At 43.0% G+C, this 14,117-nt stretch overlaps 1 protein-coding gene across 1 annotated transcript in view; it reads right to left on the reverse strand.

Annotated features, from left to right (window-relative positions):
• Positions 1 to 14,117, reverse strand: part of NUP155 (nucleoporin 155kDa) — a 41,892-nt gene that overhangs the window by 6,004 nt on the left and 21,771 nt on the right. The window contains 10 exon segments of the mRNA XM_015420160.1: positions 977 to 1,131; positions 1,482 to 1,586; positions 2,549 to 2,702; positions 3,967 to 4,102; positions 7,181 to 7,319; positions 8,317 to 8,508; positions 9,621 to 9,754; positions 10,891 to 10,994; positions 12,037 to 12,155; positions 14,010 to 14,076. Coding sequence (XP_015275646.1) covers positions 977 to 1,131; positions 1,482 to 1,586; positions 2,549 to 2,702; positions 3,967 to 4,102; positions 7,181 to 7,319; positions 8,317 to 8,508; positions 9,621 to 9,754; positions 10,891 to 10,994; positions 12,037 to 12,155; positions 14,010 to 14,076 — 1,305 coding nt within the window.

A 14,117-nucleotide genomic window follows, 5' to 3' on the forward strand; every position in this document is an offset into this window, starting at 1 on the left:
GGGGAGAAAGGTGGAAAGGATATCTATATATCTAATTCCGAAGATGCCCCCTGTGTGCGGATACCTAAATCCGCGCATCGGGGGCACCTGGGGGGGAGGGAGATTTTGTGCACACTTGTTACGGTCCCCAGGTTGCACAAAAATCTTAAAACCTAAAAAAAATATCGGGGGGATACTTAAATCCCCCCAAAAGTAACAGAGCGTCCCCTGCGCCTGTGCAGGGAACGCTCTGCAAACTCCCTCGCCGCCGCCGCTTGGGGGGGGAAGAGAGCAGCGAGGCCTGATTGGCAAGCCACGAGGCCCTTGCTTCAGAGGCAGCGGGGGGGCGGGAAGGGCAGCGAGGCCCGAGCAGCTTGCCGCTTGGGCCTCGCTTCAAAGCCGGGGGGGAAGGGGGGGAAAATCGAGCGGGGTGTGTGTGGAGGAGATTGGGGAGGAACCGGCGGGATGAGGGGGAACTTACCTCCTCTTGCTGCTTCCTCCTCTGCCTTCTGTGTGGAGGTCCCTCCGCCCACGCGAGTATCGCGGGTCCCACCCCCCTTGTAACATCATAAAAGCTATGTGAGCTGGTTTCTACCACTGCCCTTTTCTCCCTCAGCATCTTGCACCTTGGCCATCTCTTCATCACCTCACCTTGGTAGTGAGTCTCAGACTATGTACACTTGGGGAGATCTCCATATTTGTTCCGTAGCTTTTAGCGAGGCTCACCAAACCAAACACTGCCCAAGGGCATGTATGGTGGCTCATGAGAGACCTAGCTACCTGCCTTGGTCTTGAGAAGCAAAGGTGCTATCAAGTCACTACAGCCCATGATATATTGTCAATGGGCTGCATTCAGTTTACTGGCTCACAAAGCTGAATAGACCCTGGCCTATATAGTCTGGTGATGTCTTTGCAAAAGTGGAAACATCGACTTAAACCCTATCCCCATAAGTTACATCAGCATTAGAATCACTGATTAATAAAAAGCCACCCTTACCTGTGCATGTCAGCCAATTTTGCCAGCACTCTGGCTGCATTACTGAAGGATCTGTTTTTCTCAAAATACCTCCACAGCAGGTCCATGTAGCGAACTTTGTTTTGATCAACTTTTGCCATACGCACAAGGTATGGCTCCAGAAAGGGAGAGTTTACCTACAAGGATCAGGGGAAAGGTGAAATCCTATCAAGTCTTTGTGGCATTATCCCCATTTTGACTACAAATTATGCTTCTCAAAGATACGGCACTATGCCTTGGACCCTCTACCTTCCTTCAGGAGCACTGATCTCTGTGGCAGAGGCTGCCCTCCATTGTGGAGTGACAGTAGGCAGTTTCCACTCATGCAAGGCCAGTGTATTCTATGAGCAGAAAGCAGCTCGTGTTCGGCTGTGGAGGACAGCATCTGCAACAGAGAACCCTGCTGTGCTAGCAGAACAAAGGTATACATTCCAAGTCTCAAAAAGCGTATGGATGCAGCATGCACAAAGTTCACCCACGACCTTACCTGCAGCAGTTTATCCGAGAGATCTGCCTGGATCAGCCAGTTGTAAAGAGCAATACTGAAAAGTTCATCTCCAGAACGTTGTGCCAGTTTTAGCATTTGTTCAAACTAGAAAAAAGGAGAGTGAAATTAAACAGATGCTGCTGCTCCAAGAATGTACTTTTTTTGAAAATAACTGGATCACTGCCTACGGGGCATGTATCTCTGAATGAACCTGTAAAACAGTGTTATTTCAACATATTCTCTATTAAGATTACTTTAAAAACATTGTTTTAATTGTATTATATTAATTGATGTAAACCACCCTGAGCCCGTTTATGGGGAGGGTGGTCTATAAATCAAAGAAATAAAGAAATAATCTAATCGTTCATTATACATGCAGTCTTTTTGAATATTTTTGTACTTGCTTAACCTTTAATTTTTTTCCTAATGAACAGTATTGTTGCATGCCATTATGGTGTAAAACGTTTTGCAATAAATGTATGCCTTGGATCTATATGCCAAAATATGTGAATCCCAGAAAGCTCTGGGCTTGTGTCCTAATGTTCATGACAGACCTCTTTTAATACTGTTTCAAAAGCAATATATATGGTATGGTGTCACACATGAAGCTGCCTTTTACTGAGTAGTAGTGATGGATTTATACCCCGCCCTTCAGAGTGGTTTACAATCTCCCTCCCCGTCCTCTCCCCACAACAGATACCCTGTGAGGTAGGTGAGGCTTACAGAGCTCTCGGAGAACTGCTCTTGAGAGAACAGCTCGGAGAGAACTGTAACTCACTCAAGGTCACCCAGCTGGCTGCATGTGGCGGAGTGGGGAATCACACCCGGCTCTCCAGATTAAAGTCTGCCACTCTTAACCACTACACCAAACTGGCTCTGAAGAAGCTGGGGACTACATCTGGGATCTTCTGCATGGTAGGCAGATGCTATACAAGTGAACTATAGCCCCTCCTCCATTCAACCCATAGTTATTAATATATTCTTCTAGGCATATTTTGGCTCCTGTAGTTATGAGTCTTCAAAGCAAAGTTAACGATAGCTGAGTATATATGTTGCTCATGTCTTACATGATGACCCGCTTCTTCGTTGCTTAGCATATTAGGATCAGATGACAAGACGGGAGGGCCGGGTTTTTTGGGAACACTGGGAGACTGAGGAGCAGCTTTACTTTGATTGACCAGCTCTTGAAGCGTGTCTGTAATGCACTTATAGCTGTTTAATCTGTAAAAAGAGACACATCACAGGAATCCCAGTCATGATTTCTTCCACAGAAACTTCTTAAACTTCGATAGCACTACCATCCTCTCTCCACATCTGCATACAACTTTGCTGTTCAATCGCAGAAGCTTCCCTGTGATTATTGCTTCCTTTGGGCACAGAGATTGGGACATAAGTACAAGGAACGTAGGTACAGACTAAACTTCAAACGTTTTATGAACCAAGCCCCAGGAAGGCATGTGCTAACAACCATCTCCAGCACAACTCATGAACATGATGACACTACCAAAGAGTTACAGAATTTTTTTTAGAAGAGAAGCTGTGATTTATTTTTATTTATTTAGAAAAAAATTATGCCACCTCTCCAAGTACCTGCCTGAGGCAGCTTGCAAAATAAAAACAATTAAAAAAAACATTAAAGATATTAATACAAATCCAGCATTAAACACATAGCTCATCATAAAAAACATAGACCATAGACTACTGACAGCTTCAAATAACAGTTGTCAGATTAAAATAATGTTAAAGAATCACCAGAGACATTTTGCCTGGTTAAGCAACGTAGGCACCAGGAGAGCCTCAAGGGGAATGGCATTCCATAAGTGAGGTGCCACTACTGAAAAACCCCTGTCTTTGACTGCCATCTGCCTCACCCCTGAAAGCTCATAAGGCAGATCTTAATGGGTGGGTTGGACAGTATGGTAGAAAGCAGTCCTTTCGATTCATTTAATACAGCTTATACACCGCTCAATCCCAATATTTAATGTGCTAATCAGCCACTGAGCTATTATCTCAAAATTGTTAAAAGTGCTGCGTCCTCCAATATGCAAAACACTAATGTGTACTTAAAACAACAACAACAGAATTGAATCTACCAGAAACTTCTGATTAGAAGTCCTCAGTAGTCAACTAAATCCAGTATCTTTATAGCAGACTCCGTTCTCTTGCTTTTAGGGTTCTTTTTTAATTATCTGAAGTCACATACAGGAAATGAAAGACCTACTTATGTTTGTCTTGAATTTGGTGGAAATGATGGTGGGGCCTGGAGTCACGATGGCAAGGAGGAGAGATGGGATTCTCCCCCTGGGCCGTGAGTCTTGTGGGCCTCCCACTTGTATGTATTGTATAAAGCTGAATTTCAGCTCAGCTGCTTAACAAACACTTTGAAATATATGCTTAAAATTATTTTCATGCCAGTTAATTTTAAAGTAATTTCCACAGCCCCATTAAGCTGCTGCTACCATTTGTGCTGAGCAAAATAACTTGCCTCTCCTGGAAAGCCTGAAGTCCAACAATATCCTCTTCTGGTTCTCCATTTTTATAGAAATGGAGTCCAAGACCTTGAGGATCCTTTTTCTCTGCAGCAGTGAGAGCAAGTTCTACGACACCTTCATAGAAGCGCACTTGAGATCAAAAAGAAAAGAGATTCTGTAAATATATTATTACAGAATTCTGACAAAACTAATACACATAGTATACTTCCAAGAGCATCATCTTACCTTCAGGTTATGAAGACATGTCTTTACACACATCTGTACCCACATTTTCAGAGTTTTTGGTATTCTAGGACTAGAGTACCCGCTGACATCTTTCCCGGCACCCACCAAGTGTTATTATAAAATGGGTGGAGCCAGGTATGGCTTTTGCCCAGTAAGTTCTTCTGACTGGCCATTGGAAATTTGATTGGCTGTGAAAATTTTTAAAAACGTTGCTTTGGCAGCAGTTGTCTCTACAGCACAAGGATCTTCATCATATGACTGAAGGTAAACTGTAGTGCCCATTTTGAGACTGGCTGTGACTTCTTTCACAGGGCTATAAGTTTTAAGCCCTTATGGCCTTAATCAATCTCTGGAATTATCATGCTTCCTATAATGGTTATTCTGTTCCTTTAATAAATTCTTGTAAATGTGACAAACTGATGCATTGTTTCTTTTAATCTGCGTTGCGTGTAATTGACAAGGGATGGTGCTGTATTATATATCGGTCTGCCACATCCCAACCTTAGGAGGCTAGACCAACTTTGAAATGAAGGAGATTGTACTTTCCTTGAAACTGTGATCGATAACCCTTTGAAAATTTGGTGAGTTGGTAAGATTTTCATTGTTTTTTGAATAAGTTAAAATTTGTAAGCTAAAAGTGCTTTCTTTCCATTAGAATCTTGATGGTACTTGACATTTCTATTGGAGACCTGAAATATCAACACATAACGACAGTAGGTGTTCTTTAGAAAATTCTTCTTCAAAAACTTTTTTAGAAATTACTTCATTGTAGCCTTTTATAATTAGTTGTATGTATTTTTAGTCCAATATTGATGATAACCACAGTCCATCTCTGAAGAAGACAACTGAAATGGAAGACTTATCTGGAATCTTCATCAGCATCTGTGAACTTACTGACTTTAAATAGTATTATTTTTGAACTTGGACTCTTGACACATGTATTTGTTCTAATGACATTATTAATTTTTGATATAATAGCATCATTCATGCAGTTTTTGGATTTATATTTCACTGTATAAATATTCGTATAATTTTTATTAGCTTTTTTGCTGTAGTTTTTTCTATTCATAGTATTTATATTTCGACTGTGAATTTTCCTTTAGATCCACCAAATGCTCAATCATGGCATAGGTGAAGTTCCACTGGGTGGGTAAGTCCAGAATGAGGCAGAGTTCAGGCTCATCCCCCTCCCCCTGCCTCTCGTGCTGCAGACAGGAAGACCTGATGCTGCCTGAGAAGTGGGGAGCCAGGTACCAGCAGGTCTCCAGCAAGGTCCACATCTCAAGGGTGCCCCAGAGTATCCTTCACCACCAGGTGAAGTGTGTGTGCCAGGCAGACAATGCCCTTGAGGCACACAGCCTTCTCCACTGCCAGCATGCTGGCGCTGGCATCTGTGACCCTGTCTGCATCCAGCCCCTGTGCACGGAGCAGAACCACTTTGTAGCCTAGTGGCAGGACTGTCCCCTACTGGGGCCTAGGCCATGCAATGACACTCTGGACAGACGGGTCCTCTGGCTGTCACCAGTGGGCACTGAGGGAGAGGTAGCTGTGCTGCTGAGTACTCCAGAGGTCTGCCGTGAAGTGCACAGTTTTGCCTTGCGCTCTGGAGAGCTCACCCTTGACCATTGCCATCACAGAGTGGTGCTTGGGGGGGGGCAAGACTTGTCTGCTAATGGTCCTCCATGAGGGGACAGAGCACCAGGGAACCAGATGTTGTAGTAGCCGGTGAAAGGCTACGCCCTCTATGAGGGAGACGGGTTGGCCATCCACAGCAAATATCTCACTGATGAGGCGAGTGACTATTTTCCTGGGCCCTCCACATAGTTCTTCCAGATGGCACTGCTGACATCCAGATGGAAACAAACTCCTGGAGGGTGGCCTGCCTTGATGTCCCACCACCCAAGGCACCCTGAGTGCAGGGAGCCTTTCTTGGAGGGGCCTCCTGCTCCCCCTCCACGTTTCCCTGCTGATCAGGGAAAGGAGGCTCTGAGACATCCGGTGACATTCTGCTAGGGGCCAAGGAACCCACTAAGTCCCTCTGCTCGGTGTGAGCAAGAAGACAGGCGGCTCAGAGCCCTGAGTCCACCTAAGACCCCAAACCCCAGCAAGGGAGAGGAATCACAATCAAAATGTGAGTCCTTGGCTGAGGAACCCCCTAGCTAAGCATCTCTGCTCAGCTTGAGCAGAGAGATGAGTGGCTCAGAGCCCTGAGTCCACCTAAGACTCCCAAACCCCAGAAAGGGAGAGGAATCACAATCAAAATGAGCATGAGCAGAGACACAAGGTGGTTCAGAGTACACCCAACACCAAAACTCCTGCAGGGGAGAGGAGTTCCCAGTCACCAGGGAATGTACTCTGCTAGTTCACTTTTAAGAAATTCCTTGCCTCTCTCTCTGTAACTGCAAACAGCTAAGAGAACAGAGGCTGCAGAGCTGAGAATGTATATATAGCTTTCTGATCTCATAGAGCAGAATGGGAACTCTGTTATTGGCAGCCAACAGTGTCTGTTAAGCTTTGGAGGGCTTATACTGGTGTTTTCAAGGCTGAGGAACGCCAACCCCCCTTTGCCTTGGAGTTTTGTAGGCAGTTTAATTGCACAAAGAGAGTCTGGAAAATGTAATAATTCATGAACTGCCACAAACAGCACCAAAATTCATGAAATGGTCATGCTGGTTGCCCTTCCATGAACATTGCTTCACGAGGCACAAACCAGCCAAAATTTGTGACGAACTTTAGTTTGTGAGCCAGTTTGTGCCTCTCCCTACAAACACACATATTCTGGATCCCTTTTTTGATATTACTGCAATAGTTGTTATGAATGACAGACAGAAGTGTACATTTATGAAGTAAAAATTCAATCTTGTTTATGTTTACTTAGGACATTTTTATGCCAGCTCTCCTGAGTCCTACGCGAGGGCAGCATACGAGTAAAAGCACCATACATCATCACACGTTACTAATAAAACACCTTGTTTTATTTACCTTGTCTATATTGAGCACAGACGTTAGCAAGGTCGACTTGTGTGCTAATCCGCTGATATTCTTTCAATGATTCTCTTAGCATCTTCTCCTTTTCGGATTTGTTCTGCACTTGTCGGGACCTCTGAAGTAGTTCATTTGCCTGTGGAGACAGGTAGAGACCAATGTCCATCATTCACTGTCCTAGTCAGAGCAAGATCTTAGAAAAATGAAATTTTCCTATTCAGAAATCATTGTCCGATATAACAAATCTAATTTACCTATTTCCTATGCAGAAGTAAGTTTCCATATAAGAAATACGCTTCAAGAGAAACAGCCTTTACCCTTCCAAAAACTCCATTTTTAAACTATCTAAAAATACCGTAGCTGCCTACTTTATTCAATGACTCCATTTTGTTGGAAAATTCAGTAATTTATTTATAATGAAAAGACAGCATTTCCCCCACTATAGTTAAGTGTTCTGTTTTACGTGAGATAGAACATTTGAAAGCAATCTTTTATTATGCAACAAAATATAGCACAAGAAAAGACAAATGACACAGCTGCTCAATTTAAACTTCAAATTTGAATCACAATGGAACAAAGTATTTAAAACTAGGTTTTAGGGCTTTTGTATCTGTTCAGAGGAAAGATATAAATACCTTACAAACAGTCTGTTTGTTTATTTGAAAGTTTTTAAATAAACTCTAAAGAAGCTCACAAAATTTCCGTAAATATTCAAATCCCATAAAAATCAACAATAACAAAATACAAGGTTACGCACAACAGAAAATCCAACAGCACTAGCAGCACGGCACCAAAACTGTAATAGCCAGAACTAAAAAGACAAAAACAAAGAAACACCCCCCCCCACCACCACTCCAAAACCACACGAAACCGCCTGGTAGGTACACTAAGATCAAAGCCCTTAGGAAAGAAAAGCAAGAGCTTAACACATAAGAGCTTTTGGCAGGCAAACAGATTCAAGGAGTGAAGTCCACATATCTTCCAGCAAGCAAATAAGACTTAACAAGAACTATGTAAACACCTATAGCGAATACTTTCTTGCAACAATAGCTGCACCAGGGCAAGGCTGGGTAGGATCTTGCGCCAAAAAGTAAAATAAAATTGTCCTTCTCAGACGGCTTGGTACACTGTACCTTTGAGCAGATAGCATCATCCGTGCTGTAGAGCAGCGGGCAGATGTCCTGTAGATGCAAACTGATGCCGTCGACAGCAGCGTGGTCTCTGATGTAACAATTGATGAGGGAGGCAATGAGGGCCCCAGTTAGCTCTTTGTCTCTGATTACTAAGTCTCTAAAAGTAGTGACCTTCAGGTGTTCCTGCAATTCCTGTAAGCAAAGAGGACACAGGTCCACATTTTCCCGTATTTCCCAGAGGATTACAAACTCCAGAGCATATCCTGCTTTATTCAGAACAATCACTGACAGCAGTTTGTTTTAATTCAGGGGGGAAAGGCTTTTCGTTTGCATACAAGTTTCCTCAATATTTGTGTTTGGTCCTGTGTAAACTGACAGAATAAGCAACTAAAACCCATCCTAATTTTAAAAGATTACTTTGCAAGTCGTCTTCTAATAAGGTGACATGGGAAGCTACTGCAGCTCCTCCAACACAGCCCTTTCAGTGGGAATTGGTCAGCCGCACTGAGCCTCCTTCGGCGGGCAGGGCAGGGCATAAATCAAATAAATAAATATGCAGTTATTTCTTTTTTTTTAATCCTAAAACCCCTTTGTGGTTGGTTTCATCTGCACAGCTGTTATTTGATACACTAGATAGTGCCGTATCAACAAAAGGCAGAGCCGAAAAGCCATAAAGAAAATACAAAGAGGCTGTAACTATGATCAATATAAGCGAGCTTCTATCCCTTACATTTGTAACAAATTTTGCATAAACCAGCATCAGTGTTAACACGAATCCAGAGTCAGCATGTTAAAATGCAAAACTTTTTTTAACCTTTGAACTGTGGTCCAGACCATCTTGATCCCAGAACACTTTAACTTTTTCTAAAAACTATATAGGCTGGGATACAAAACCACTGCCTAGGCTTATGCAAACTGCTCTAGCAACCTTCCTGAATTGCAAAGAATGATTGCCACTAGGGGATGGTGCTGTTCAAAGGAACAGTTAACACTCCTTTTGGGTCTTGCAGAACTGGTTTCTACAGTTCTCTGGCAATAATTTTGGCTGCATACGAGCATAAAAGATGCTGTTACCCTGTATTCAAGACAGACTTCAAGACTGCTTGTTATTCACTACTCTTGTGCTAGCATAACTACTCTGTGTTATCACTCTGAATGGCATTCTGAAAGGTAAGAACAGACAGACAAAGCTGCTGAGTGTTACATGACTACCGCGTCTGTACAGAAAGACAGTTTCAGGCTTTACCAGCAATAAAAAGTGCATGTCTTCCAGGCCAAGAAGCTAGGAGTGCTAGAACACATACCTTCTGAAGCTCCCCTACAACAATATTGAATTGGTGCTCACAAAGAAGCTTCCACAATGCCAAGGCTTGGCAGGTTTTGCGAACAAGCTGCTGGATGCCTTGCAGGGAGGCCTTCTCGGTTAGCTGTGCCTCTGCTGCAAAAAAATTGAAAAAACATACCATTAAGTGACAACAGAGCTAATTCTTTGGCACCCCTTCCATTTTTTCTCTCCCAAATTGCACAAAACCTTCTCAAGAAAGCAGCACAGAGTTGCAGAACTACAAAGCCTGAAAGAATCCCCAAGGCTCATCAGGCTCCAGATGAATTTGCTATTGAGCTGAATTTACTGTTGGACAAACAGGCAACAGAAAGAATCACAATTTCAATGACATGGCTATGCAAGAGCAGAGAACAACAGACAATGTGACGCTTCAGAAGAGGAAAAGGGGAGCCATTCTTCTCTACAGTGCTACAGATTATTTCGTAAGCAGATTCAGGAAATCTGTCCATCATTTACTGAAGACCAGGCTCTCTCTCTTGTGTAAAGACAACTTCCTCTCTGCATACATTCTTTTTTAAAAATAAACATTTTATTGCAATTTAACAATTAGCATACAGAGTCAAGAGAATATAAAAATTACCTATTATGCAATATACAAAGTAGAAGATATAAAAGAGGGTTAATCTAGTTACTGTTTCACAAAAAGAAATGGAAAGTTACATGCTATTAAGGATACCTAGTACACATTACCGTAATTGCAGCTTTTAGATCTCACTTGGAATTTCCCCTTGCTTTGTCAGATAATCCAGTGTATGAAACCATATCGCAGCAAAATTAGTGGGGGGAAATATAATGATGGCAATAAGAAAAGTTGTCAGTTAGTGTTGCCATGATGTAAAAGTCCCAGAGCTTTCTATGCCATATGGGTATTTCTGGAGGGAATTTACTTTTTCAGCAAGTCTCTCTGCATACATTCTTTAGATCAGATTCAGGTGGGTAGCCAGGTTGGTCTGAAGCAGCAGGACACAGTTTGAGTCCCGTGGCACCTTTCAGACCAACAAAGTTTTATTTAAGGTACAAGCTTTAGTGTTCACACACACTTCTTCAGATATAGTGAAACAGACCATGCACACAAAAGCTCATACCTTGAATAAAACTTCGTTGGTCTGAAAGGTGCCACTGGACTCAAACATTGTTCTACTTTCTTGAGAGTTACTGTTAAATCTAAAGCACAGTTATTTTTCCAGCAACAATGTCTATTACAAAAACGTAGCCTCTTTCTTCCTCACCATGAAACTTCCTTTGGAGCTCTTGCTGCACTTGCTGAGAACTTCCACCATCGGGCCGTATGAAGCCGAGCAACCTCTGCTGCAAGTTAGCTGGTGTGGCAAAACTTATTCGAAGGAAGAAAATAAAAAAACACCATGATGATTTATGGTGCACATTTAAAATGTCTCACACATGCAGAGAGAGGCTTACGTATTTGAGGCCACAATACACAAAATGTACAGCACCAAAAATAAATCACAGTAATAGTAAGAGGTTCTAAAAACTCACTAGAAGAAAAACCCACACATGCTATAGTAAATAAAAAACAAAAGCAGTTTAGTGTTTTTCTAACGAATATGAACTATTTTATACGAAATTTGTTGTATTTTATTATATTTTTGAAAGCTGCAGCAAAGGCTTTGGCAGATGAATCAGCAGAGTATAAAATATTAGAAGTAATCCAGCCCAGCTCTATGCTGCTTTCTTCAGAGGAAAGTCCTCCTGTGGGCAATGGTCCTCACTCACAATTAACGGTGCTTTCACACATACGAAATAACTCACTTTCAATCCACTTTCAAAGGCAGTTTGCAACTGGATTATACTGCGTGAAAGGGCAGAATCCACTGACAGTCGCTGAAGTGGGTTGAAACTGCATTAATTTGGCATGTGTGAAAGAGCCCTAGTGGGCAACAGATTGGTGCTTTAAATTTATTAGACCCTATCCATCCGATTGGTCACCAAACATGCTTAAGAGGCTTCTGAGTTAAGGTAAAGGTTCCCTTGCTCGAAAGCCAGTCGAATGCGACTCTAGGATTGCGGTGCTCATCTCCGTTTCAAAGCTGAAGAGCCAGCGCTGTCCGAAGACATTTCCGTGGTCATGTGGCCGGCATGACTAAACACCAAGGCGCACAGAATGCTGTTACCTTCCCACCGAAGTGGTACCTATTTATCTACTTGCAATTTCTTGCTTTCGAACTGCTAGGTTGGCAGGAGCTGGAACTAGAGACGGGAGCTCACTCCGTCATGCGGCAACCCGGGTATCGAACTGCTGAACTACTGACCTTCCACAGCCTGCAGTTCAGCGTCTTAACCACTTGAGCCACCGCAGCTCCTCTCTCTCCTGTACAACATAAGAAAAAGAAACAACAAAAGCAACATTATCTTACCTAGGATTTCTAAGGGCCCCCATTGACGCAAATTGTGAATTCCTATCCAAAAATTCCTGTAGGCCTTTTAATTCTTGCAGCACAGATTCCAGCATCTGTGGTGGGACGCTGCTTTCAATCTAAAAAAGAAGAGATCATGGGCTGAATTATGTTAAGACTCATGCTCCTGTCAGACATCAGAAACGGCCTTAAAGAAATCAAGAGGTCACTGGACATAAGGACCTGGGTCTTCCATGCTGTGGATATCCCAGCCTAGAAAGGCTGTAGAAACATTTCCTCCTGAACTTCAGAAAGCCTTTCACCCGTGGGGTCATCATAGGTGCTTTCTGCAACACTTCTTGAGTGCATAAACCCTCAGGAGCCCATCAAGATGTATGGTGTTTGGTGGTAGAACGAATGACACACCCAGAAGAACTCTCTACTCTCACAGGTGGACTGTGTGATCTGCCTCCCTTCCCATTATAATTACTTAATCCAGAGAAGGGAACAGGGGGGCTTCGAAGAATGCTAATGCTGCACATCTGGGGTAGGGAGGGGCTTTACTTCTACAGAAGAGAAAGCAAAACTTGGCTAAATTTGTATAGCAGTACCCTTCCATGGAGTGGAAAAAGCAGCCTACTCTGGATCTTTTCCTCTGCTAGTACAGAGCAACCGCTTTTCTAAATTGATACAACCATGCAGAATCAAGTGATAACTTTTTTTCCTGATCAGCCAGTGCTTCAAGCTACAGGTGGAATTTATATCCTCCTCCTCGTCGGAACTCTTTAGAAAATTAGCATGCCAGGAAGCAGGCTAGGCCAGATGATAGTTTTCTGTGTATGGGAATACTGTAACTAAAGACCTGGGGGAGTATTTAAACATACAGATACTACCACCCTGTGGGACAGCCTAGAAAAAGCTTTACCACTCAGTCCTGCTAACACATAATATGGCCTACAGAGGCATGCATTTAATAGCGAAACTGCACTTTTGAACCCGTTAAATTGTTTTACATCTCAGTCAATTTAATATCCCTATACTGGATTTAATAATTGACTTTACCTTGATAATAGCCTTGCCTCTGTTGGTTCATCCTATTGTCTGCCATTCTCTGATTTAAATAATAGTCCCGGTCACACGGCAAATTCGCCATGGGAGAGCCATGGGTGGTAGGCGGATTATTGGGGCGCGATCACACCGCAACATTTGGCAAGTGGAGCGCACCTGTGGCCAACCCGTGGCATACCGCCGAAAAAGCGCAATTAAAAAACAGTGCCTCATATGTAGTGGCAAACGGTTTGCCATGGGCTGCCTCCGGACTCCTGCGGTGTGATCGGGCCAGCCCCTCGTTAATGCGCAGGCAGGGAGGACAGGACCCATGGTTTGCCGCCGACGCGTCGGATCGCGTTCTGGCGGCTCTAATTGCACTGGAGCAATTAGCCACGCCTCCCCCCCGCGTTATCCGGCCCGTGTGACCGGGGCCAATGTGTAGCATTTTGTGCCATTCCAAGCTTACTTAGTTGCTGAAAGCTAGCTGCCAATCCTAAACTATAATTGCCAGAGAATTTTCTAGGGGGAAAAAACAAGAACATAAAGCTTTGATACAGTGCGGCCTTTTGCGCAGCTGCTCTGAACAATGATCACCGTGTTCTACTATAAACATTTCAGAGGGTAGCCATGTTGGTCTACAGTAAAACAGATTCAAATCCAGTAGCACTTTATATCCTGTAACTCTTGTTGGTCTTTAAGGTGCTATTGGTCTCAAATCTATTTTACTATAAAAGTGTTTGTTTGTTGATGCTATTAAAAGAGCCAATTGTGAAGACAGAGAACACTGAACCAGAAGAATTTGCAACTCATAGGTCATAAATGAAACATTTTAAGCCCCCAAACAATTTCCCTATGTAAACAAATGCATGATCATTTCTACTAGGAAAAATTGCTACCTATAATCGAGCCCTGTGAGAAAGCCATGCATGCCCATCAGCACTTACAGCAACAGCTTCTCGATTGCCACTCTTGAAAACTCTCTCCACCACTATACTTCCATCCCAAATGTTCCTGAAAAGCATGCAAACAGTTAATTATGCTGAGAAAGTCAC

Source organism: Gekko japonicus, unplaced genomic scaffold, assembly GCF_001447785.1.
Source record: "Gekko japonicus isolate JY-2015 unplaced genomic scaffold, Gekko_japonicus_V1.1 scaffold86, whole genome shotgun sequence".
Taxonomy (NCBI): domain Eukaryota; kingdom Metazoa; phylum Chordata; class Lepidosauria; order Squamata; family Gekkonidae; genus Gekko; species Gekko japonicus.